A 27,079-nucleotide genomic window follows, 5' to 3' on the forward strand; every position below is an offset into this window, starting at 1 on the left:
ACCCTTTAAGCAAATAAAGGCTGTACTAAACATAATGAAAAGTAATATAAAAAAAAAAATATATATATATATACATATATACACTATGGGAAACCATTCCTCAGTTTCAATATCTCTGCTTGCTGTCATTCATTAGGAACTGTCATTATTTCCAGGGAATAACCATCTGTCCTGGTCATGTGGAGGAATGATTTTGTCTATCCGGTGTGATCAATCACATAACCAGGACCACTGACCCCCAGGAGTAAATAATGAAAGTTCCTATAAAGCGACAGCAATCAGAGCTATTGAATATCATGATTTATACAGAAAGTATAGTACAAAATTGTAGAACTGATTAATACAAAGAAGAACCTTTAACAGTAAACCGAGCACAATAAAGCCACAACCGGTTCCTGTTTTAGTTGTTCACGGTGACTCAGCAGAGTTGTAGTAGTTCCCTGTACACGGAGAGAAGTGGATATTGTGTAAACGGATCATCTCTGTGTGACGGCTTCTGCTTCCTGCGTGGAGGATGAATCTGCTGCCGAAGGGGAAGGAAGAAGATTTGTGTTCACATCATGACGCAGCATAATTACACTGTTCCTGAAGCCCGGCGTGATATAGCACCTACAGATGTAGCAGAGCTGACATGTTTAGGATACACTTACACGTAGCAGTTGTGGTTAAAAACTTGCATTGGAAAAAATGTGATATACACTTATGCGTTTCGAACAAGATTGTGCTTACACCTATCATGCGTTCGAAATGCGTAAGCTGTAACACGCCTTACCTGTGCCCGCCTTGGATTTTTAAGATGATCAAATAAAGCTCATTTTATACTTTTATGGATGTGCTGAGTAACTTCCTTCTTTCCTATGTTGCCGTAGGCTAAGGCCCCATGCAAATGGCCGTAATTTTGATCTGTAATTATGGATCGTAATTGCTGATTAAAGTACGAACCCATTCATTTCTATTGCCCGTGGACCCCTTCCCGTATATTTAAGGGAAGGTGTCCGTGCTATAGAAAGCCTCCGCAAAAAATAGGACATGTCCTATTTTTTTAAAATCTACGGACCGTGCTCCCATGCGTTATAATGTGAGCACAGCCCGCAAATGCGGGAAACTACGTGGCCGGCCGTGCCCGCGATCACGGACCAGGATGACAGCTATGGCTGTGTGCCGGGGGCCTAAGTTCACACGTAGCGTAAATACTACCCGCAGCATAATACAGTAGATGAGAGTTGAAGAAATCTCCCCCACACGCTGCGTAAATGATAGGCGGAAAAAACGCTCAGGAATTCACCCGCAGTGCGTTTTTTAATCCGCATCGTGTCAATTGTGTTTGCGTAATCGCTGCTTTTCGTTTGTTTCCCCACTCAATTCAATGTGGAGGTAAAACCTGCAACAAAGAGCAGATGTTGCGTTTATTTTGCGCGGAAAATTTTATACTTACTCTTCTTCGTCCAGACTGGCTGCCTGGGATGACATTCCAACCCATGTGACCGCTCCAGCCAATCACAGGCTGCAGCAGTCACATGGGGTGAAACGTCATCCCAGGAGGCCGGTCTGCAGGACGTCAGAGGGTATGTGTTTGGTTTTTTTTCGTGTGCAGTTTTCCGCAGCGGACATTCCGGACGAAAAACTGCATTACAATTTGGGGCGGACACGCTGTGTCATTTACCACAATGGTGCGATTTTTCCAACGGAATGTCCTGCGGGTTCCAGGTCGGACACGCTGCGTGATTTTTATGCAGTGTATCCGTCCAGTGCGAACCCGGGCCTAAGAGAGTTGAGACCGGTGTGAACATCCAGCCCATCACATTTTACTAATTTATTGAAAAAACATTTGGGTAGCACAACAGGAAGGCAACGTTTAAGAAATAGTGTTCAATGGTTTTGTATAGCTGAAGAATGGGCCACACACCCGCAAACATATTTAATGGACATCAGGTGGGTCTGTGCGCATTAAAATGCCAGGGCTTATTTTATGTCCCAGTCCGGCCCAGAGTTCAGCTTTACCTGCAGTTGCACAATAAACCACAGATAGCTCTGCTACATCTGGGAAACCCTGCGTATTGGAGCAATGGTAATCTCTTCTGTTATAATTTATAGGGTTTTTTATATCTTGGATGCATTTTACCCGCTCTTATAAGACCTTATTCACACGCGCGCAAAAAAACGCAGCTTTTTTTTGCACGATGCAGTTGCGCGTGTCATCAGCATGTGCTGCGTGGCTGCGTGATTTTCACGCATATGCCATCCTTATGACACGCGGTTTTGATGTTTAGAAAAAGAAATGAAGGAGGTGCTTTTATTTTTTCCTTCATTTCTTTATCTACAGTTGCGCGAATCACGCGCGACACACGGAAGTGCTTCCGTGTGCCGTGCGCGATTTTCCCGCACCCATTGACTTCAATGGGTGCGTGATGCGCGAAAAACAGTCAAATATAGGACATGTCGTGAGTTTTACGCAGCGTGAAAATCACGGACTGTCTGAACGGCCCCATTGACTAACATAAGTCTGTGCGAAGCGCGTGATTTTCAAGCGCGTATCACGGATGTTAAACACGTTCGTGTGAATAAGGCCTAAGGCTGAGGGCTTGTGCAAGGATGTTTCTGTAAATAGGAGGAAGGTTACGAAATTCTTTGGCAGTAACATCACCGTTAAGACGAAGTGGAGGAAGTGAACGTAGTCATAGGGAGGGCGGGTAGAAGGTCGGAGAAAGGGAACGGAAACATTCACTCTACAGGATATAATTACTACCAAGAAGTGCCAGGTACTGAGCATCAGACAGCAGCGCAGAGCTCATCATGGACCCATCCCAGCCAGACACCAAGATGCCAGTAAGATTCCTAAACCTAAGGGGGTATCTGTGGGGCATGATCTTTACAGAAGTGGCAGAGCTCTGTGCCCTGCCAGCATTGATTCAGGAGGAATGCCCACAGACATATGAGACCTTGGAATGCCAGCGGGTGCAACATGAAGATGTTTGTGCCGAGTGTAATAGGATGGCGCTTTGTGCACGCCAAGTAGGGCGGGTGAATGGATAATATGACTTAGAGCAGTAGTCTTATGGGCTATGTACACCTTTAAAACTTTTTTTTTTTATTTCAAAATGTCTATCAGTGTTTTGTGCAACTTTCTAAATACTTTTTATTAAACATTATTTTTAATGTTTTTAATGTTTTTGAGATACAGCTGCTTTGTATCCTGTATATAGAGCAGCTGTATCGTGCGCTGAAGCCTGTATCCATCTGGTCAGCGGGACTGGCGGGTTCTGACAGGATCGAGCTGTTACCGATCACTTCTAAGTTTATCATTTAGATGTGATCGATAACAGGAGGATCCTGCATGTCAGGGACACACAAGACCCGCTGTCACTGAAGCCGTCAGTCCCACTGAGCTGACGGATACAGGTTTCAGCACTAGATGTTTGGAGTCCTAGTTCTACATTGCATGGGTTACAGGACATTGGTGTATTGGAAGGGTTAATCTACTGGCAGAGGGTAATGTTTTAACAGAGGATTATAGTAGGTGTGTTATCCGAGAAATAAACCGGTGACGAATAAGGATCTTCAGTAAATACACCAGGTGAAGCGTGACATGGGGCGTGGATTTAGGGCGAGGTGCGGCTGGTTTTACTTTTTGGCCGGGTTCTCAAGTCTTGGATGCACCGCGGCTGAAGCTGCGCCAACATGTCGATCAGCGCGGTTTGTACATTGACTGAAGGTAAAAGCGTTTTTATTGTTGACGGCCGCACGGTAAACCGCCGTTCAGCCGCAAATCGCGCTGCCATTATCAATGAAAAGACTTCTACCTGCAGTTAATGAATGGCGCCGATCCACATGTGGGAGGGGTTTTGGCCGCTCCATTGTCAATAGACTGCAGGTATCCTGGGACTTGTAGTTCTCAGACATTTTCAAGCCACAGGTCGATGTGATGACTGTAACATCAGCTGCTTCATTTCCTGAGATACTGAGATGAAGCTGTGCCGAGCCTCAGGTTACGTAAGGCAAAGGGTGCCGCTTGACAGAAGTTCTGTTTGTTACAGTGTCAGGGTATATTCACATGTAGCAGTTGAGGTGCAGCTAAAAACGGCATAAAAAAAATAATTGGAAAAACCGCATGCATTTTTACTGCAATTTGCTGCGTTCTCCAATGCTGTTGGGTTTTTAACTGCACATCAACTGCTATGTGTGAATACACCCTAAGGGTATGTTCACACGGCAACGTCCGTAACGGCTGAAATTACGGGGCTGTTTTCAGGAGAAAACAGCCCCGTAATTTCAGCCGTAATGGCATGTGCAGGCGCTTTTCGCTGCGTCCATTACGGACGTTAACTGGAGCTGCTTTTCTATGGAGTCAATGGAAAACGGCTCCATTTACGTCTGAAGAAGTGACAGGCACTTCTTTGACGCGGGTGTCTTTTTTCGCCCCGCCTTTTGACAGCGGGGCGTAAAAAAAATGACCGTGTGCACAGAACATCGTAAGACACATTCTAATGAATGGGCAGATGTTTGCCAAGGCTATCGAGGCGCATTTACGTACGTAAATCGAGGCGTGAAACGCCCGAATTACGTCCGTAAATAAGCCGTGTGAACATACCCTAAGGGTCAATGCACACGATGCGTATTACGGGCAGATTTGCCCTCTGTATTTTCATGCGGAAAATCCGCAGCGTATTCCAGTACCAGCAAAGTAAATGAGATTTCAAGAAATCCCATCTACGCGGTGCAGATTTTTTCTGCGTGTAAATTGACCTGTGGTGCGTATTTTAAAATCCTGACCGTATCAATTTATCCTGCGTTTCCACCTGCGAATTGTATCTGACTATTTTGGAAGTGCTGTGTCCAGAGGTGAAGTGGACCCGACTATCTAATCCAATTATGTGTGATACTATCTGCTGGGGCCCTGTATCTAAGCCATCATGTCTGATACTGTCTGCTGGGCCCTGTATCTACTGTATCTAAACCAATCATGTGTTATACTGTCTGCTGAGTCGTGTGTCTATTCCTATCATGTGACAAAGGGGTATTCCGGTTATAATAAATTACCCCCTATCCGTATCCATTCATTCTCTATGGCAGCACCGGAAAAAGCTGAACACTGCACTTGGCTATCTCCGGCGCACCCATAGGGAATGAATGGAGAGGCAGAGCGCATGAGCGACCAGCCGCTCGGCTCAAACTTGGGGTTCAGGCAACTTCGGGCTCCCCGTTATCATAAATGGTGGGGGTCTGAGGTGTCGGACATCCACCGATCAGCAAGTTACCCCTTACCCTCCGGATAGGGGTAACTTGTTGTAACCGGAATGCCCCCTTAATTTCTGCTGGGTCACTGTATCTAAGCCTATCATGTATGATATTGTCTACTGGGGCACTGTATCTAATCTAATTATGTGTGATACTGTCTGCTGGGGCCCTGTATCTAAACCATCATGTGTGATACTGTCTGCTAAGCCATGTATCTAATCCTATCATGTGTGATACTGTCTGCTGGGGCCCTGTATCTAAGCCATCATGTCTGATACTGTCTGCTGGGCGATGTATCTACTGTATTTAAGCCTATCATGTGTGATACTGTTTGCTGGGGCCCTGTATCTAAGCCTATCATGTGTGATACTGTCTGCTGGGGCCCTGTATCTAATCCAATTATGTGTGATACTGTCTGCTGGGCCCTGTATCTAAGCCATCATGTTTGATACTGTCTGCTAAGAGGCCCTGTATCTAAGCCTATCCTGTGTGATACTGTTTGCTGGGGCCCTGTATCTAAACCTATCATGTGCGATACTGTCTGCTAAACCATGTATCTAAGCCTATCATGTGTGATACTGTCTGCTGGGCCCTGTATCTAAGCCATCATGTCTGATACTGTCTGCTAAGGGGCCCTGTATCTACTGTATCTAATCCTATCATGTGTGATACTGTCTGGGGCTGGTGGAGTGATTGGGGGGAGTCATCGATAATTTATTTGCTGGTTCATTCTTTGGCCGAGCGCAGGGACCGGTGAACGTTTTATGTCTTTCATCTATTTCTTATTCGCCTGCGCTGTACGTGGAAATCTCACATCACTGGTGATTTTTGTGAAGAGCAGGGGCGCCCCACCATTAACCCCTGCCCTGTGCCCCAAAGTGACGGCCCTGACCACACACAACCATCGGACAGGTGTGGCGCTGTTCCTAGAAGACGGGCGCCGTGTTTTTCCTCACCCTGTACGAGCCCCATCATCTGTTATTGCAGAGTCACCACAGCTTTTATCTAATGAGGCAGATGGCAGAAGCTGGAAGATAAATATACTGCGCCCATAACGGTTCCTAAAGAAAATACTAACTACTGTCTAGTGTATAAAAAGTACAGATTCAGCAGAGCCGAGTGTGTCAAAGCCTCAAACCGTAAGGTTTATCGCTGAATTACGACCGGTTTTAAGTCTAATTGCAGTGAGAAAAAAAAAATGGCGTATAACATAAACGTCCCATCTCTCCGGCACTCCAGGCAAAGGATTTACATGACTGTAAACTATGCGGGTGCAACCTGGAGTGCGTCATATTCCTCAATCGATGGGTGGCATGTTAGGACATCATTTCTAAATGTGTTTCAATGTGCTGTGAGACAGCATCGCGTTTCATTTGTGTTACATGGGACTGCAGGTTTACTTAGTGTGTTCTCTCAAAAGAAACGGTTTAATGACAAATTCAACTCTGCTACATCTATGGAATAAATAATCCAACAGCCATTGTTGATCTGGGGAAGACATTTCTTTTTCCGTGGTCAGGTTCAACAAGTAACAAGAGCAGATGCCGGGTCACAGTAATTTCCCCCATAATTGTATCACTTTGTAGGCAAAAGAAAAAACCAAAAAACCAAAAACAGAATATGATCTTCCCTAATAAAATACTCTTTTAGTGGAAATGGTCCGGGCTGACCCAGATAACAGGGGGCCCCTGTGCAACATCACTATGTGGGCCCCTTGCTCCCCAACAGCTAATTCACAGAAGGTGGAGATCTTTTTCCAGGTAACGTGGGCACTTGAAGTGTATGTCCACCTTAAAACCGTTTCATTTATAGGTCAAATGCTGTGCGAATTATTGTCATAATTTATATTTGCAGAGATAGGAGAGTTTTTGTTTTTTCCTCTGGTGCAGAGCTCTAAAGCTGCTCTATAGCCATAAAATTTCGGCTGCCTGGAGCAACCACAAGGGGGAGCTTCAGAGCTTAGTGGATATGGATTTATTATTGAGTTCAATGGGAGCAGTATAAATCTGTGTGCAATGAGCTCCCCCTAGTGGTGGCTGCAGGGGATTTGACAGAGGATTGTGAATGGAGTGGATGTGAGAATTGTTATTACTTTGGGTATTGTCAGGATTTTAGTTGTGCCCTTTACCTTACCCATAGTGGAGGGGGGGGGGGGATGGGGCTTACCTGCGGTTCCCTAGTGTTACCAGTCACATGTCTCACTAGATGGTTCAAACCAAAATAATATATAAAACAAATGGATTTCCGGGATTTATGTAAATTAAGTTTGCAACTTTTTAATATCTCAGCTTGCTGTCAGTGAATGGGAACATTCTTGTAATTTGCTGTTATTAGTCAACTATTATAATCTCACCTAACTTTATTCAATGTTCTTGCGTCCAGGATTCTTCTGTCCTCACCACCGGGGCAGGCATTCCAACAGGTGACAAGCTTAATAGCTTGACTGTGGGCCCTCGGGGGCCACTGCTGCTCCAGGACTCTGTGTTTATGGATGAGATGGCCCATTTTGACCGGGAAAGGGTCCCTGAAAGAGTGGTGCATGCTAAAGGAGCAGGTGAGCCAATATGAACTTTTAGAGGGGCAATATAAAATGGGGGGAATAAAAGTTTGCTTAATGGGGGTCCCAACTGGTATTTGGACTGCTCAACATTATTTTGGTACTATCAGCATTGCAAATTGACACGTGATCAAGTTTAATCGGGGAAAATGTGTGCCTCTTCTCAAGTCTCAGTGTGATTGGTGCAACTTTCTAAAAACTTTTTATTAAAAATTATTTTTAATTTTTGGGATACAGCTGCTTTGTATCCTGTATACAGAGCAGCTGTATCGTGCGCTAAGACCTGAATCCGCCAGTTCAGTGGGACTGACGGGTTCAGTGTCAACGGGTCCTGCGTGTCTCTGACAGTTCATAACTTAGATGTGATCGATTTACAGGTGGATCCTGCGAGTCAGAGACACACAGGACCCGCTGACACTGAACCCGTCAGTCCTGCTGAACTGACGGATACAGGATTCAGCGCACAATACAGCTGCTCTGTTTACAGGATACAAAGCAGCTGTATCCCAAAAAGTAAGAATAATTTTTATTAAATAAAACACACAAATAGACATTTTTATTTAAAAAAAATAAAAAAAATTTGATTGCAAAGCTTCACATAGCCTTTAAGTTGGGCTGGCAGTAGAATAATAAAACTTCTGACCCGTCTTTTTTTCCATGCAGGAGCTTTTGGATATTTTGAAGTCACCCATGACATCACCCAGTACACGAAAGCCAAAGTATTTGAGCGCGTCGGGAAGAAAACAGATATTGGTGTGAGGTTTTCTACTGTAGGTAAGACATCAGAAGGTCATCACGAGGACTTATTACAGCACCTCATAGTCCGGCCCATGCTGTCCAATGTAGAATGTTTTTTTATTTACTTGTGTTTTTTTGTTTCATTGCTTATTTTCCATTATCAAAGTTAATGGAGAAAATTGGCACAAACGCCACTCCTAAAGCATGCAGCAATTTAAAGGGGCTGTCCACTTTGGACAACCCTCTCCATATGACCTATTAAAGTGGCTTGGTCAGATTTCCCATGTGTAGACAGCATAAGATGACGATGTAGAGCTAATGTAAAAAAAATGGTTAAAGGCTGCCAGGACTCATAGAGAAAGCATGTGAGTCCTCTTAATCCAGCCCACACAGAGTGATTGACAGATCTACGTCTATCCAAACACAGGCTTTCTCTATGAGTTGTCGCCGGAAGCAGGACTCACAGGCTTTCTCCATTAGTGGGCGGGAGAAGCAGGTCTCACAGGCTTTCTTTATTACTGTGTAGAGAAAGCACGGCTCACAGGCTTTCTCTATGAGTTGGGGAAGCAGGACTCACAGGCTTTCTCTATTAGTAGGTGGGAAAGCAGGACTCACAGGATTTCTTTATGTGTAGGCGGGGGAAGCAGGACTCACAGGCTCTCTCTATTAGTGGGCGGGGGAAGCAGGACTCACAGGCTCTTTCTATTAGTGGGCGGGGGAAGCAGGACTCACAGGCTTTCTTTATGTGTAGATGAGAGAAGCAGGACTCACAGGCTTTTTTTTATGTGTGGGCGGGGGAAGCAGGACTCACAGGCTTTCTCTGAGTCCTTGCTGCATTTTAACACCTTACAACATGAAAATATTGAATCAAATCATAGGAAGCTATATGTCCCCAGGCTCAGCATCTCCCCCTCTACTATGCTGCATTCATATAGGAGACCTTACAGATCCACTTTGAGGCATATAGAAGGAATTAACGGCGTCCTCTGCATTATTACCCCCTCTTTTAGCCAGAGAAGAGAGCTGCAGCAATGAGTCAGTCTCTCTGCAACGAACCAAGTGTCCTTATGGTACTACTTTTTCTGGCAATAGCAAATGAGCGGTGGAGCTGGCAGCAGCAGGGCCCCCGCAGAAAAGGAGGCTGCTGTACAAAGTGGACAACACCCCCAATAAGTAACGAGAAGATAACCTGTGTAACTCCGGCTTTACGATCTATCACATCATTCATAAATCCAATATCACGTTCTCTTTACACCCAAAAGCTGGAGAAGCCGGATCCGCAGACACCATCCGTGACCCTCGAGGATTTGCAGTAAAGTTTTACACAGATGAAGGAATTTGGGACCTGGTTGGCAACAACACCCCAGTATTCTTTATTCGGGACCCAATTCTGGTAAGTTATTTCTAAGCAAAGACTTGATGGTTAATGTCAAGTGATATCTGGCAATAGAGAGTAGCACAAATTCACTTGCTTCATTAGACTTTGAAAGCATGTGATCTTTTTTCCCCCACTACAAGTTATTCTCAGTGTCACCAAACTATTTAAAGGGGTTTAAACAGATTGGAAAGAAGGGAACATTTTTTTAAATTTTCTTTTTAAACAAAGCGCCACTCTTGTCCACAGGCTGTCTCTGGTATTGCAGCTCAGCCTCATTCAAGCGAATACCAGACACAGCCCATGGACAAAGTGGCACTGTGTCTGAGGGAAAAAGCAGACTCTTCCTTCAAATCTCATACAACCTCTTTAATAATTTAAAGGATCACTCCTGGCAAAATGTATACATTGTGTTCTGCCGAGAGCAGGACCTTAGGGGGCGGTGCCTGACAAAGGGATTCAAAGAAGGAGGAGGGAGAAACCTTGTGTCATGCCCGGCCCCCTCAGGTCCTGCACTAGGCAGAACACAGTATATCTATTCTATTGGAGTAACATTATATTACCATAAAACTTGTAGACTCAGCCGCCCCATAGCAATGATCAAAATGGGCCCCCACATTATGGTGCTGGGTTTTGCCACCAGGAATAGAAGGCTCTGGAGTATGTTTGCCCCTCTGGACCTTTGCCAATTCCCCACCCCTTAGCTATCAATGCAGTTCCACTGGGGATGGGGGTCCTGCACAGGTTCACACCACCCGGTATCGAAGTGGCTGGGACCAACTAGGACCATTGTAAAGCTCCGAATTTCACAGATGAGCCATAACATTAAAACCGCAGGTGAATCGAATAACATTGATGATCGGGTTACAATGGCGTAAAAAATGGGCCGGTGTAATGATCTGAGCGACTCTGACAAGGACCAAATTGTGATGTCTAGACAACTGGGTCAGAGCATCTCCAAATTTGGTAGGCCTTATGGGATGTACCTAGTATGCAGAGGTTACTACCTACCACAAGTGGTTCAAGGATGGACAACCGGTGAACCGGGCACAGGCTCGAAATCGTGCGTGTGGAGCAAAGGCTAGCGTGTCTGGTCCGATACCACAGAAGAACTACTGTAGCATCGCAGCTTGCTATATATTGGGCTGCCAATGCTGACCCCTGCCCACCATCGAAAGCTCTTACAGTGGGCATGTGAGCATCAGAACTGTACAATGGAGCAATGGAAGGAGGGGGCCTGGTCTGATAAATCCCGTTTCCTTTTCCATCATGGGCGGCTGAGTACATGTGCGTCTAGGAAACCTTGGCCCCTGGTATTCATGTTTCTGTGACACGTACCCCCTGCCTAAACATTGTCACAGACCAAGTACACCCCTTCATAGTAACGGTATTTCCTGATGGCAGTGCCCTCTTTCACCAGGATAATGCCCCCGCCGTGCTGCAAACATTGTTCAGGACTGGTCTGAGGAACACGACCACGAGTTCAAGGTGATGACTTGTCCTCCAAATTCCCCAGATCTCGATCCGATCGATGATCTGTGGGTAATGCTGGAAAAACAAGTCCGATCCGTGGAGGCCGCACCTCACAACTTACAGGACTTAAAGGATCTGCTGGTAACGATGGTGCCAGATACCACAGGAACCTTCAGAGGTCTAGTGGAGTCCATGTCTCGATGTGTCAAAGCTGTTGTGGTGACACGAGGGCGACCTGCACAATATTAGGCAGGGGGTTTTAATGTTATGGCTGATTTAGTTGGGTATCCTGGTATAATCTGTAATAATGATGTGTTCTGTGCAGTTCCCATCCTTCATACACAGTCAGAAAAGGAACCCGCAGACCCATCTGAAGGACCCTGATATGGTATGGGACTTCTGGAGCCTGCGACCAGAGTCACTGCATCAGGTGAGTGTTATCATAAAGGGCAAGTAATGGGAAATCGATTTGTTTAATTAAACATTTTACATTTCACATTTTTTGTCTATAATAAATGTTGAATGACTCGCACTGATCCTGCATTACAGCCTGTATTATATGTTCTCAGCCAGAGCAGCATTCCAAATTCTTCCGGCTGCTACTTGGAATCAGTCAATCATTGTACTGTATGGGAATGAATGAGACTGTTCGTCCCCATACAGTTGGCATCATTGTTGGCAACACATCCCCTGTTTACACGGCGAGATGTGCTGCCGACAACAATGATTTTTACTCCCGTTTGTCGGCTGATGGCTAGGCCCTTTTCCACAGGCCGATAATCGGAAACGAGCGATCCATTACCCCGATCATCAACCCATATAAAAGACATGCTCTGTATGGACACGGAACCAGCAAGGGATCAATGGGATTTGTGAAGGCAGAATTATTTAAAGCTGATAAAACACATTATAACTACTTTGTCATATACAGCTCCTATTCAGATCGATGTGTCTCCATGGTTACAGACTACAAAAAAAACCCTGTGTAGTCTGATCCTGCAGTCATGTGTTACTCCGCTCCCTCTGCCTCTTCTTCTTACTAACCTGTAAAAAGTAGAAGACGGGGCAGATGGAAGAGATTGAAAACTCATGGCATATTGTATTTCATTTCATGACTTTAAAAAAAAAAATAAAAAATCTTTTATTTTCATTTTGAATATTAAGTATACGATAATAAAATGCACTAAAGCATCGCTGCGGCCCCTTCATTCTCATGATCGGTGATCATTGATCAGAAAGTTATGGCGTATCTTCGTAATATGTCATCACTTTATGCAATGGGAACACCCCTTTAACATATGACTGCGTGATCAGACTTCATAGGGTTTATCTGTAACCATGCAGACACATGGGTTCGCCTGGGAGCTGTATACACAAAACGATACGATATTTTTTAATCAAGACTGTTTGCAAAGTTGCCTAATTTTTTATTTTAGACACCTTTCGGCAATACAAATATGGTTGCAAAAGTGTACATACCTTTTAAGAAAGTTTATTGTACCATCGATGGCAACGGCTCTTTTTCCTTTTTACCAAGGTGACATTATTATTCAGTGAACGTGGCATCCCGGATGGATACAGATATATGAACGGGTATGGATCTCACACCTTTAAACTGGTGAATGCCGAAGGAAAAGCCGTATATTGTAAATTCCACTATAAGGTGGGTTTTCTGTATGACAGTTTTTAGAATTTATCTGTATGGACAATATAAGATTTATTAATCTATACAGTGGGGTGACATCTCCTGTGTGATAATTATGGTGGCATTGTGTGGCTCTGCTTCATGGTACAGTATATCAGTGTATGGTGGTGGCGGCACTGTATGGTGGCATTGTGTGGCCCTGCTTCATGGTACAGTATATTAGTGTATGGTGGTGGCGGCACTGTATGGTGGCATTGTGTGGCTCTGCTTCATGGTACAGCATATCAGTGTCTGGTGGTGGCGGGCATGTATAGCATTGTTATTTAGGTAACTACAGAAGTGTTATTTGGGCACCATACTCTTTGGCGCTTATAATTGAGCACTGTATGGCATGTATGCTGTATGACCATATACACGGGGTGTCACCAACAGAATGTACCGCACAGGGCACCATCCACTGTATGGCTAGCCCTTGGAACAATTCAGGGGTCATTGGCATCCCGTTTGGTTTTGTTGTGACATGTACGTCTTTGCTTCATTACTATGGCTCCTGGTATATATTGTCCATCTGTTTTAGTGTTATATACACATACTGTATTAGTGTCATCTGTCATTTCATTATAGGGGTTTTATACGTTTTTCATTTTCACCTTTTGGCATTAAAGGGGTTGTCCAGGCATGTGGCGGTTTTTCATACTTATGACCTATCCTGTGGATAGGTCATCAGTATATGATCAGTGGGGGTCCGACCGATCAGCTGTTCCGGTGTCTGGAGGCAGCCGGATGTTGTGCAATGATCGGTGCCGGAAGCAGATGGCTCCGTACACTGTATAGTGGCCGTACTGGGTTACTGCAGCTTTGCTCCCATTTATTTGAATAGGAGCAGAGCTGGAGCACGGCCGCTATACAGTGTACGGAGCCAACTGCTTCCGGCATCAACCATTGCATTACATCCGGCTGCCTCCAGACACCGGAACAGCTGATCGGTCGGACCCCCATTGATCATATACTGATGACCTCTCCACAGGATAGGTCATTAGTATGGAAAACCGCCACATGCCTGGACAACCCCTATGGGACTTTATAAATTATTTTCCATTTAGTGGTGTGTTACTTTCTTATGTAGCTGTTTGCTCTTACTCGGTGATACATTATATATGTGGGTATACAGGTTGGCACCCCCAGCTTCTGCCTTGGTTCTCATTTCCTTCTGTCACAGTGATAAAATGTGTCAGTTAACTGAAAATTCCAATTTCTAAGCGTCCGAATAAAGGGGTAAAAATATTTTACATTTCCTACAGTCTAATCAAGGCATCAAGAATCTGTCAGTAGAAGAAGCGGATAGTCTGGTGGTAAAAGACCCGGATTACGCAATTCGGGACCTATTCCAGGCCATAGCCAAGAAGGACTTCCCGTCGTGGACCATGTACATCCAGGTTATGACATTCCCGCAGGCTGAGGCCTGTACCTTCAATCCGTTCGACCTCACCAAGGTAAGCGATGCCAACTCTTCTGACCTGGGCCAAGATTTCCACAGCATGGTAAAGTCAAGTGGTTAAACCTCCTGCTCAGGGGTCGTCACTAAACTTTCTAAGACTCCTGAATGACAAATCCAACTAGGAAACCAGTGACATGTTTGCAGGGGATGTATTACTGCAAAATTAGGCAGATTTGCAATCAGGAGTCAGGAAAAGCGGAGTGACAACATCTGTGAGGGCTGTAATGGCGGTTATATTGGTTGTCACCCAGCTTTCCCAAAAGTAAGATACAAAAAGAAATGACTGAGCAGAATTTTTAGTATGTTTAACTTTAAAGGGGTTGTCCAGTCCTAAGAAATTGATGGCCTATCCTCAGGATAGGTAATCAATACTTGATCATTGGGGGTCCGATTGCCGATCAGCTGTTTTGAAGGGGCTGCGGCACTTGTACGAGCGCTGCTTCCCCTTCATTACTGTCACTGCTCGTATTGTGAATCGCCGAAACACTTGTAGTGGCAGTTCACGGTATTACAGCCTTCTCCCATGCACTTGAATGAACGCTGAACGTGTCGGCAAATCACAGTACGAGCAGATACCATCAATTTCTTATGACTGAACAACCCCTTTAAATATCATTTTACGGTTCAGATCTAGAATTAATCTAGTAGATCAAATGTGAGCAGCCTTTTCTGGTGGGTCTCGGACCGCATTGTCATATTGAACTGCAATATAATTGGTAAATAATGCATAATACAAGCTCAGGGCCACATAGAACATCATCATGGGCCACATCATGATCTACATAGACTTTTGAGTTACATTGTAAATACCTGACATTATACTTCAGAGCTGCATTCGCAATTCTGCTGGTTTTAGAGCTAAAATCTCCAAGCATTCCCTGCTGGTTCAGTGTCTGCACAGATCTTGCTTTGGTGATTTTCATTATGGGAATTTTCATATTTACTCCAGGTACTATCAAAGGGAGGCTAGGGGAAGAATGTGCCCCCCCCCCCGCATTCTTGTTATTAATATACCATAATCTTTCATTTCAAATCCCTAGTTATAGGCTTGGACACAATACACGGATGTGTAGTTGTATAATATATCGAAAGTGGCGCAGATCGCCTAATGGAAAGTTAATCTTCGTAAACACGGGTATAATTTACTTGTTGGGCGGTCAGAATAATAATCTAGTAATTGGATATCGGCGGTAACGCAAATGATAGATTCTAAAATGAAGTTCAAATTAGCAATATGACCTTTTTTAAGCAGCTCTTAAAGACGTCTTACACGGGCTGATGATCGGGCGAGCGCGCGCGCTCCAACCCTCGTTCCCGATCATTAGTAAACGTGGCAGCAATCAGCGGACAAACGAGTGTATGTACTAGATTATTCTATATCTAAACCGTAACATTAAAGGGGTTATACTCATATGTTTTCAGTCTAAGATTCACTGTATATAGTATATACTGTATATAGCGTGTCCCTTTAAGGGGGCTATGAGTTAAGTTCTGTTCACATCTGCATCTCGGCTTCCATTTATAAAAAGCCACGACCCATTGTCACTTCTGTGGTACAATGAATACCATCGGCGCCCCATGGACCATATTGACTTATAATGGGGTCTGTCATTTTGATGGGAAGAATAGCGCTGCATGCAACACTGAGCGCCATAAAAAAAACCTCCAAAAACAATGGAGGAATTGGTGTGTTTTTCAATTCCACCCCCAATATTTTTTTTAAAGGATTCTCAGTACATTATATGGTATTAGGTGGCATTAAAAACTACAACTGGTCCCACAAAAAATATATGGCTATGTCAATGGAAAAATAAAAACGTTATGGCTCTTGGAAGGCGGAGAGAAAATAAAAAATCGCTAAATGTCTGCAGCGGGAAAGGGTTAAATACGTTATTTACTTTAGATTAATATGTTTATATCTCTATGCATAACATTTCCTTCCACCCAAAGACCAGGACTACACCTAGACTTCGTGTAGCGCGACTGATTGGTTTTAAGGCTGGGTTCACACGACCTATTTTCAGGCGTAAACGAGGCGTTTTACGCCTTGAATTACACCTGAAAATACGGCTCCAATACGTCGGCCAACATCTGCCCATTCATTTCAATGGGTCTTACGATGTTCTGTGCAGACGACCTGTTATTTTACGCATCGCTGTCAAAAGACGGCGCGTAAAATAACAGCCTCGGCAAAGAAGTGCAGGACACTTCTTGGGACGTAATTTGAGCCGTTTTTCATTGACTCGTGTGAACCCAGCCTTAGGGTATGTTCACGCAAACTATTTTCAGCCGTTTTCCGGCCCGAAAACGTCCCGAAAAACGGCTGAAAAATCGGAAGCAGAACTCCTACAAACATCTGCTCATTGACTTCAATGTGAAATACGGCGTTCTGTTCCGACGGGACATTATTTTACGCCTCATTTTCAAATAACGGCGCGTAAAAAGACGCCCCGTAAAAACAAGTGCATGTCACTTCTTGAGCCGTTTTTGGAGCCGTTTTTCATTGACTCAATAGAAAAACAGCTCTAAAAACGGCCGTGAAAAACGCAGCAAAAGTTGCTTAAAAAACGGCTGAAAATCAAAGGCTGTTTTCCCTTCAAAACAGCTCCGTACTTTCAGCCGTTTTTTGTGTAGCGTGTGAACATAGCCTTAAAATCAATCAGTAGCTACAAACAGTCTAGGCATAGTCCTGGTCTTTATCCGATTATCTTCCTGGGAACCCTCCTCCTAATCTTTTGAAATCTGATGATATAATACAGCGGTGTGATAAATAATCCCGGTCACCATGCAATCAATGCGAAACCTAATCATATACAATCTTAATTAAATTGTATTGTATTTTTTTGGGCCTAAAGATCTATTCACACGTTGCGGTTGAGGTGCGGTTAGAATCGCATTAAAAAAACGCCTCTGTTGCAGTTGAGGAGCGGTTGGGACCGCATAAAAATACTGCATCCGAAAAACGCATGAGTTTTTACCGCAATGTGGTGCTTTTTTTTTAATTCTAACTGCACATCAACCGCAATGTGTGAATGAGCCCTAAGGCTTTCATCACACACAGAATCTTTTGTACGTTTTTGGTTCAAACCGCACATAAACGTGTGAATGGAGCCTAATGTGAAAAATAGAATCATATAAAGTGACCAGACAAGGCAGATTCCAGCGTTCGCTCGTTCCTCGGCTGATCGATGTATTTATATGAACGCTCGTTTGACCGATCATTGTGTAAAAGGGTCTTTATTATTTACCATATCGCATGTTTTTTTCTGTATTACCAAGGTCTGGCCCCATAACGATTACCCCCTCATCCCTGTGGGGAAACTGGTGCTCAACAGAAACCCCAATAATTACTTTGCAGAAGTGGAGCAGATTGCATTTGACCCCAGCAACTTGCCGCCTGGGATTGAGCCGAGCCCGGACAAAATGCTGCAGGTGAGACGAGCTGCTGGGAAAAGCAATGAACTGGCAAATGGTAAATGATGGGTTTAGGGCATATCCATAGGAAATAGTATGAATGTATCATAAGCCTGTGAGTCCTTACATGCAGCACATTAACGTAACCACTGAGGGTATGATCACACGGGCCAAACACCCCGAAAAACGGCTGAAAATACGGGGGGCTGAGCGCCTCCAAACATCTGCCCGTTGATTTCAATGGGAAAACCGCGTTCTGCTCCCTCGTAAAAAGAAGCGCATGTCACATCTTGAGACGTTTTTGGAGCCGTTTTTCATTGGGTCAATAGAAAAAACAGCTCCAAAAACGTCCGTAAAAAACGCCTAATGCATAAAAAACGGCTGAAATTCAGGGGATGTTTTAGGGTATGTTCACACGCAGTGTTTTCAGACGTAATTCGGGCATTTTACGCCTCGAATTACACCTGAAAAAACGCCACTAATACGCCTACAAACATCTGCGCATTGCGTTCAATGGGTTTTACAGTGTTCTGTTCCCACGAGCCTTAATTTTACGCGTCACTGTCAAAATACGGCGCGTAAAATGACGCCCGCGAAAAAGAAGTGCATGTCACTTCTTGGGACGTTTTTGGAGCCGTTTTTCATTGACTCAATTGAAAAAACGCTCCAATAACGGCCGTAAAATACGCCGCGAAAAACGCGAGTTGCTACAAAAATGTCTGAAAATCAGGAGCTGTTTTCGCCTGAAAACAGCTCCGTATTTTACAGCTGTTTTTAGTCTAGCTTGTGAACATACCCACAGGCCCTGTTCACACTGAGTTTTTTTCACTGGTTTTTTGGCGCGGAAGCCGCTCCGCAAAACTCGTCAAAAAACGCCCGAAAATGCCTCCCATTGATTTCAATGGGAGTAGGACGATGTCAGATTTTAATGGTGATGTGTAAACGGAGTGTTATATCGCCATCTAGTGTCGAGAGGGCAGATTACATGTTCACATATTAATGCCAATGCTTGTTCCTCTAGACGTCTGTCCGAACTTTATAGTTTCTGAGGTCTTGGCTTAACAGTGACCTCGGATCTATCCCATTACCTTTTTTTTAAAGGGTAATTCAACTTTTAAAAAAACTTTTGACATGTCAGAAGTTTTTATCGGTGGGGGCCTGAGAACTGAGACCCCTAACCGATCACTAAAACGAAGCTGCAGAATCTATTGGGTGATGATCGGCTTTCCTCGGAGCGGTATACGGGCTCAATAAAAAGCCTATGAGCCCGTACTCCGATACATTGGCTTTCCGGAAAAAGCCGAACAAAAACGAAGCGGCTCAGCGCTCACATGAGCGCTTCTGCCGCTTCGTTTTAGCTCGGACCCCAATCAATCAAAACTTCTTACATGTCACTATGACCCTTTAAGGTCGGAGCTACACCTAGACATTTTGTAGTGCTACTAATTGATTTTAACTCTTGAGCTACAGGCACAGCTGCAGTCCACAAGAGTACATTGAGTTGCATGCAATCTTGTGGACTGCAGTTGTCACTCAAGAGTTAAAAATCAATCGGTAGCGCTACAAAAAGGTGTAACGTACAATACTGTATTTAATCTAATCGCTATGTCTTATACCTTATAGGGACGTCTTTTCTCCTACCCAGACACACACAGACATCGTCTTGGCGCTAATTATTTACATCTACCAGTCAACTGCCCCAGGAGGTCTATACACGTCTCCAACTATCAGCAGGATGGTCCCATGTGCCTCTTCAGTGCCCCATGTAAGGTGCAGCTGGCATGGTAAAGGGTGTAAATATGGGTACAAATATCTAGCACGGATCTAATATTCCTCCAGTGGCATAGCTACGGGGGTGCAGAGGTTCCAGTTGCCCCTGGGCCCTAATGCCAATGCGATGTAAGGGTAAAGCAGTAGTATGCATGGTATGGGACGGTTTGGGGTAACCTAGTACAGAGTTGGCATTGGGTCTCAGGTGCTTCACATTTGATAATCTCTCTAAAGGTGGTGTTAGCTATAGACAACCCCATTCCATATCCCCTATGAGGGCATTTGAGGTCATATGTCACTTACCCCCTAATTTTACTGTCCTCTGTTAGCCAGAAGGCTTGGTGTGGTTTACTGAGGTCAGTGTAATGCTATGAGAATCATTGCCAGGGATGTGCCCACTGAAAAGGAGTTGTACGCTAAAAGGGCATATGGACGTTATAGGCTCTGTTCACATCTGCGTCGCGGATCCGGTGAAAAATGCTGCAGTGTTTTGTCAGTAAATGACGGACACCATGATGGAAACCCGATAGAACCCATTAAAGTTGATGGGTTTAGTTGGGCGCCGCTGGTGTTCGTCATACAACGGCGCTGGCACTTCCAGTATTTTCGTTGTTCTGCTCCTAGGATGGAACAGAGCAACGGAAACACCGAACGCAGATGTAAACGTAGCCTTAGAGGGGGCTCCCTGCTTGGGATCCCCCTCTATGTGCCAGGACGCTATTGCTCTCATATCTATCTATTCAATTCCATTACACATGGGTGTAGTTCTCTCTTTTGAAGTCTTAGGCTAGTGCCAGCCATGTAGATGAGATTTGAACAATTCTCATCTACATGCTGCAGAATTTTTCCGCATGGAAATTGACCTTTCAATGAGGGGGATGAAATCCACAGCAAAATCTGCAGGTGTATCATGTGGATTTTGCTGTGGATTCACTGCAGATTTTTCTTCTTTGTTTGCACCTACCCTAAGTCAGTCACTGGCTCAGCTGTCTCTACAACTCCCAGAGACTTCAAGGTAGAGGGCCACGCGCATACACGGCCGACTCTCCTATATGTGTCTGCGATAGCGGGTTAGGTGGGGTCCGGGTTCCAGTGGTTAGTTCAGGGGCCCTCACCATCCTGGATCTGGCGCTGCTGGGCAGCCTGTGTTCTTGTATGAATCCTTGACTGGTCACAGCCTTGTTTCTGCTGCCTTGTCCTTTATTCTCATGTTGTATAATAGTCATCAGACTTCTCCTATTCTTTCTACAGAATCGCGCTATTCATAAATGTCACATGCTGCGTTCTCTGCTCCTGTCATCTGCTCTTCACACATCAGGATGAGCCTTTGGTAATATCCTGCCCTATCTGAACCTAGTCATTATTTTTTCTATAACACGTTAAAAGGAACGTGTCGTCAGAAATGACTTATTATTTAAATCAGGTTTTTATTATACATATATTTATTTTTACAAATTTTGGTGGTGTTTTTTTAATTTCCTTATGTGACTACATAAACAAAAAAATCTTGAAATATTCCAGTTTTTACATCGGACACTAGAGCAGACACAATAATTTGATATTACCTGTTCTATGCAGCTCATTTGTCAGCTTTGCTGTATAGTCTGGGACGGAATGAGCGCAGTCATCTCATTATTATTATTATCGGGTGGGCGAGTTAATGACAGCTATATAGCATTATTGGAAGCCTAGATAAGGCAGGATAACAACACTATACTGACAGATTAGCCTCTGCATGCAGCACCCCTGGTCTCTGACGAAGCGCTATATACGGTACTCTATCACTTCCTGGAGACTGTAAAAATCGGAGATTTCTTTGTTAATTGACTTTCATTCAGGAGTGCACACAGCCGGCTGTACTGACTACTCAAGAAGTACGGAAGGTAGTGTCTGTCTCCAAGATGGCCGCCTCCAGTGAAGGTTTTACGAATGCCTTTAAGGAAACATTGACAGTATTTTTATCTTTCTTTGTAGGTAATGCCCCAAATTATTACCCGAACAGCTTCAGTTCTCCTCGGGATGATCGCAAGTGCCGTGAAAGGGAATTCTCCACCTCTGGAGACATTGCCCGCCATGACAGCAGTGCCGAAGACAACGTGTCTCAGGTAAGGGGGAAATGTTTGAAGAGGCCGCTGTAATGTTATCCCAAAATATTAAATATTCCTGAATATGGCACGTTTTACAGAATGTTAGAGGTAAATTAAAATATGTCATTATCAGACGTGTGTAAGTAAAATTTCTTCCAAAAATAGGGATACAAAATAAACTGCATTCTCAAATTCTTACTAATACAAAGAGAAATTATGATAAATGGATATGGGTAGAAACATGGCCAGTGACACCAGTGCAACAGTGAACTGGAGTTCCACTTTAAGGGTTATGCGGTCCCATGACGCTTTGCCACCAGGAACTTTTCATATAAAAATAAATTTTGTTAGAGGTTTCGGCGAACACAGCGGCATTATTAGTGACATTAACGTTTGGTTTTAGGTGAAAATTTTCTACAATCAAACGCTGAGTGAAGCTGGACGCCAGAAATTGTGTGGAAACATCGCCCTACACTTGAAGGATGCCCAGATCTTCATCCAGGAAAGAGCAGTAAGTGACCATGACGAAGAGTATTCGGGCCTTGTGATGAATAAGGAGAATATGTTCACATCTCCGCAGTTCAATTTAGGAATATCGTAGCACCGGATTGGTTGGTTTGGTTTTAAAGATCCCCTGTTGTTTCAAAGGAGAACCTCAAAACCTAGAAAAATCTACTACCCTCTTGAGATTTACCCACTAGGAGTGAGTACAGCCTAAGGCTAAAGTTGTCTGTGGCCAATAGAAATGAATAGGTTCGCAATTTGATCCGTAATTACCTGATCCGTAATTACGTATGAAAACTACGGTCATGTGAATGGGGCCTTAGCATGTCCAGTAAACCTGTACAACTGTTGAAGAGAAGACACGCCAGCTAATCTTTTGGTGACAGGGGGCACTAATGAGTAGACATTTGGTATGTAAGAAATCATATGCCAGTCTTAATATAACTAGCAGTTGCGTAAAATGCGCCTAATGTATTAAAAAGTGCACGCGTCTAAAAAAAAAAATAGGTGCATCTCTGGCTGTCCGTGTGCCGTAAAGGGAAATCTACGCCAGTTACGAGCTGGCGTAGATCTCCACTGTTATTGACTCCAGCTTCTGACGTGATATATAGTAAATTTGTTGGGCCGCGGCAGACCATGCCTGTTTTCTTAAGCACCACTCAATTGCCAGACAAGTTTCAGAGACAGAATTAAAATAAAATCTTGCATGATTTTTGCACATAAAAGCGCAAATTGTGACTTTTCCACGCGTAGAGTTCTTAATAGGTTCCCCCCACAATATTTATTTTTTTGTGTCCTTTTCCCTTCAAATAGGTCTCCACCTAAATTTATTTTTGCAAAAAATGGATTAAAATGGCAGTAAGGCCTTGTTCACACAGTGTAATTTCGCTGCAGATTTTGCATGTATTTTTTGAGCCTGAGCAGAAGAAATATATAAAGGAAGGTCTGCTCTCCTGGATCCAATTTTGGTTTTGGCTTAAAAAATTAATGCAAAAATCTGCAATGTGTGACTGCAAGGACCCATTATCCACTTTACCTGCCCAGGACCTTAACCATCCTTCTTTGAATTAACACACCAACACCTTCTTTATGCAAATGTGGAAGTGGCCACAGCTTTATTATTATTTTCAACCATCGGCATGAAGACATATATATATTTATTTATTTCCTCTCCTCCTGAAATGCCGATGCTCCCTGTCTCCATCAGGCATGTAGGGTGCTACCTCCGTCTTCATCTGCCGTACTTTCCGCCAGCTGTGACATCTACGAAAAAACCAGAAAAACGCCAGAACAAGAATATAACCGTAGAAAAAATTTATTAAAAAACAAAACCAAAACCACCAGGGGAGGGAGGGCGGGTGTTTCTTCCACTGCAGCTTGAAGGTAAGAGGGCTTCCTGCTCCAAACCTCTGCCTTATATCTTCTTAACCACGCCCCTCTTACCCCTTGTTGACCAATCCTGATCCTGGGCATTATTTTAAACCGTTCCATCCTTTCTTAACCCCTTGCAGTCCCTGACACTCTCCCTAGGCGCTTCAGTGTCTACAAGACTGCAAGGACCCATTATCCACTTTACCTGCCCAGGACCTTAACCATCCTTCTTTGAATTAACACACCAACACCTTCTTTATGCAAATGTGGAAGTGGCCACAGCTTTATTATTATTTTCAACCATCGGCATGAAGACATATATATATTTATTTATTTCCTCTCCTCCTGAAATGCCGATGCTCCCTGTCTCCATCAGGCATGTAGGGTGCTACCTCCGTCTTCATCTGCCGTACTTTCCGCCAAGAAGGGGGAACTGAGAAACCTACTCAGTCCCCCGACCACCCCCACCAAGCAACGCCAGCCCTCTCTCGGCACCATCCAAGAGATCCAATAAAAAGATATCGAGCCCGATATCATTCAGATGCACTCCATCCGGTGCCAACAGATCTGCATTATCCCCCTCCAGGGATTGGTGTCGCAACCCGATCCCCCCTATAGAGCGAATGAACCGCGACACCCGCACATTAATTAACCTGCGCACTCTCTCCAAAGCTGCCATATTCCTCGCTCCTCGCCACACCGTGCGCGCCACTATTTCGGACCAAACTATCACGCAACGGGCGAACAGATCCCGAAAACGCGCCAAATCAGTTCGTATAATTGACAATAACTCAGCCATTTTCACTTGGCCGATATCATTTCCACCCGCATGGATGATTAGGACAACAGGTCCGTACGTGTGCCTTGTAACTGCCACTACTTCTGGCAGTAACTGCACCCACCGTAATCCCCGGACACCTCTCCAATGGACGTCGGCCTGTGCGAGGCCCAAATTCGGACCTAATGGCCTTCGACCCGCTCGAACCGCTGCCCAATGCACATACGAATGCCCCAAGATCCACACTTGGGGGCGCCGCAACCCTAACAAAGAAATTAAGCTACATTCCGGTCAAATGAAAATTACAGGCAGGGTTAACATAACACTCCATATAACAGGAAGGAAAACAGGGGGGGGGGGAAGGGGAGGGGGGGGAAGGGGAGGGGGCGACCTTTCTTATGAAAACTTCCAGCTTACACCATCTTTAAAACCAGATCAGGTCGCACATATGACTTATAGCTATTAGAGCGCCATCTACCCAGACTCATGATAGCCGCTGAATCCAAACCCAAGGCATCCGCCTCAGTTGCCGCACCTATCCTAAATGAATGTGTACCAAACTCGCCCGGCGGCAAACCTAGATACTTCAAGCCGGCCTTAAAAATCGCCTCAAATTGAAAACGCGACATCGCGGATCCATCCTGATGGATCAAGAATTGCGTCCCGGGCACTCGGACCAACACGAATTCCTGGACCCATTTTACCGGGCAATACTGCCCCCCAATCGACAGCCAAGCCCCCTTTCCTACCACATCAGTCTTTGACCTCCGCACACAGACCCTGAGAGAATCTCCCAACGTTACTACATCCGATCCGAGAAGACCACCGCTCGCACTTACTCTGTGCGGAACCAGCTCACTAACTCGCAAAGCGGCAAAGAAAGCCAACGAAAACGCCGCGCCGAACAAGGACACTTCATATTCATCCCGACACACAAAACATAAAACGGCTAGAAGCCGACCCAAAAGTGAAAAAGATACTGGCCGCCTCGTGTCCCTTGAACACGCCTCTTTTTTCCACCCTTTTAAAGACTGCCGAACTACAAATTCTTTTGTAACATCTCTGCATCCCCACAATTTTAACATAAAGGCCACTCCTGCTAAAAACTTGCTCGCCGTGGCCGCACTACCCCCTTCCTGACGTATTTGTACCAAACTTGCTATCGTAACGTCCAGGTGACACCCCTCCTGTGATGGGAAGTCATTCCCCGCAATCTCCAACCACTGATCCCACGCTCTGCAATGACTCTTCCAAGTCGCCGGTACCACCGAACCCCTCAACAGTCTCATAAGTTGTCCTCGACCAGGGCCCATAAGTGAAGGGGGGGGGACACCCCTTCTGCCAAAGCTGCCGGGTGCAATTCCCGAAACCGGGACATCTGTGAACGAGACAAAGCATCAGCCATCACATTACTGACACCCGGAACATGTTTTGCACGAAACCACACATTCAAACGCAAACACTTCAAAACCAACCGTCTTAATAAAGCTAATACCGGCAACGAACTAGACGACAACCCGTTCACCGCATGCACCACCGCCATGTTGTCTGTCCAAAATACAATCCTCTTATTCACCATCACGCTACCCCATAACTCTATTGCAACTATAATAGGAAACAATTCCAATAGCGTTAAATTACGTAAGACTCCCAAATCACTCCAATGCAAGGGCCAATGGGATCTACACCAACTTCGGCCCAAAATTGCTCCAAAACCATCACTTCCGGCTGCATCCGTAAATAATTCCAAGTCTACATTAGACAACTCAGCGTCCTGACACACCGACCTCCCGTTAAACGAACTCAAAAAAGAATGCCAGACAAACAAATCCTTCCTCATACAAGAGGTTACCCTGATAAAATGATTTGGCTTCGAGATACCTCTAGTGGCTAAAGACAAACGCCTAGAAAAAACACGACCCATTGGAATTATACGACAAGCAAACACCAGCAATCCCATTAACGACTGTAACTGTTTTAACGTCACTTTTTTCGACCCCATGACCTGGTCAACCTGCGTCACTAGCCTTGCCAATTTATCATCCGGCAACCGAAAAATCATCCGCTCGCTATCTATTTCGATACCCAAAAATGACAAAACCGTTACAGGACCTTCCGTCTTATCCTCGGAAATAGGTACCCCGAAACGCGACATCACCTGTCGAAACACTCTCAGCAACGTGCTGCACAACCCAGAGCCCCCCGGGCCCACAAAAAGAAAATCATCCAGATAATGAATGACCGAGTCACAACCAGACTCCAAACGAACTACCCACTCTAAAAATGACGCAAACATCTCAAAGTAACTGCATGATATTGAACAACCCATAGGAAGGCACATATCCACGTAAAACCCTTTGTCTAAACAACAACCCAGCAGGTGAAAACACTCCGGATGAACCGGCAGCAAACGAAAGGCCGCTTCAATATCAGATTTGGCTAACAACGCCCCTTGTCCAGCCGCCTGTACCAACCTTACTGCAACATCAAAAGACGTATACGAAACCGCCGCCTCCGCCCTAGAAATACCGTCATTAACAGAACCACCGCGAGGAAAAGAAAGGTGATGAATCAGCCTAAACTTTCCTCGTTCCTTCTTTGGAACTAAACCAAGGGGGGAAACTCGCAGATTCG

General features: G+C 44.7%; 1 protein-coding gene across 1 annotated transcript in view; it reads left to right on the forward strand.

Moving 5' to 3' along the window:
- The first annotated feature begins 2,711 nt into the window (after nucleotides 1-2,711).
- LOC142660921 (catalase-like) overlaps nucleotides 2,712-27,079 on the forward strand; it is a 29,364-nt gene continuing 4,996 nt past the window's right edge. Inside the window, exons 1-11 of the mRNA XM_075838006.1 lie at nucleotides 2,712-2,826; nucleotides 7,618-7,789; nucleotides 8,456-8,566; nucleotides 9,793-9,923; nucleotides 11,704-11,808; nucleotides 12,916-13,041; nucleotides 14,325-14,516; nucleotides 17,801-17,953; nucleotides 19,559-19,700; nucleotides 21,680-21,810; nucleotides 22,196-22,303. Coding sequence (XP_075694121.1) covers nucleotides 2,794-2,826; nucleotides 7,618-7,789; nucleotides 8,456-8,566; nucleotides 9,793-9,923; nucleotides 11,704-11,808; nucleotides 12,916-13,041; nucleotides 14,325-14,516; nucleotides 17,801-17,953; nucleotides 19,559-19,700; nucleotides 21,680-21,810; nucleotides 22,196-22,303 — 1,404 coding nt within the window. The 5' untranslated portion in view covers nucleotides 2,712-2,793. The remainder of the gene's footprint in view (nucleotides 2,827-7,617; nucleotides 7,790-8,455; nucleotides 8,567-9,792; nucleotides 9,924-11,703; nucleotides 11,809-12,915; nucleotides 13,042-14,324; nucleotides 14,517-17,800; nucleotides 17,954-19,558; nucleotides 19,701-21,679; nucleotides 21,811-22,195; nucleotides 22,304-27,079) is intronic.

Source organism: Rhinoderma darwinii, chromosome 9, assembly GCF_050947455.1.
Source record: "Rhinoderma darwinii isolate aRhiDar2 chromosome 9, aRhiDar2.hap1, whole genome shotgun sequence".
Classification (NCBI taxonomy): domain Eukaryota; kingdom Metazoa; phylum Chordata; class Amphibia; order Anura; family Rhinodermatidae; genus Rhinoderma; species Rhinoderma darwinii.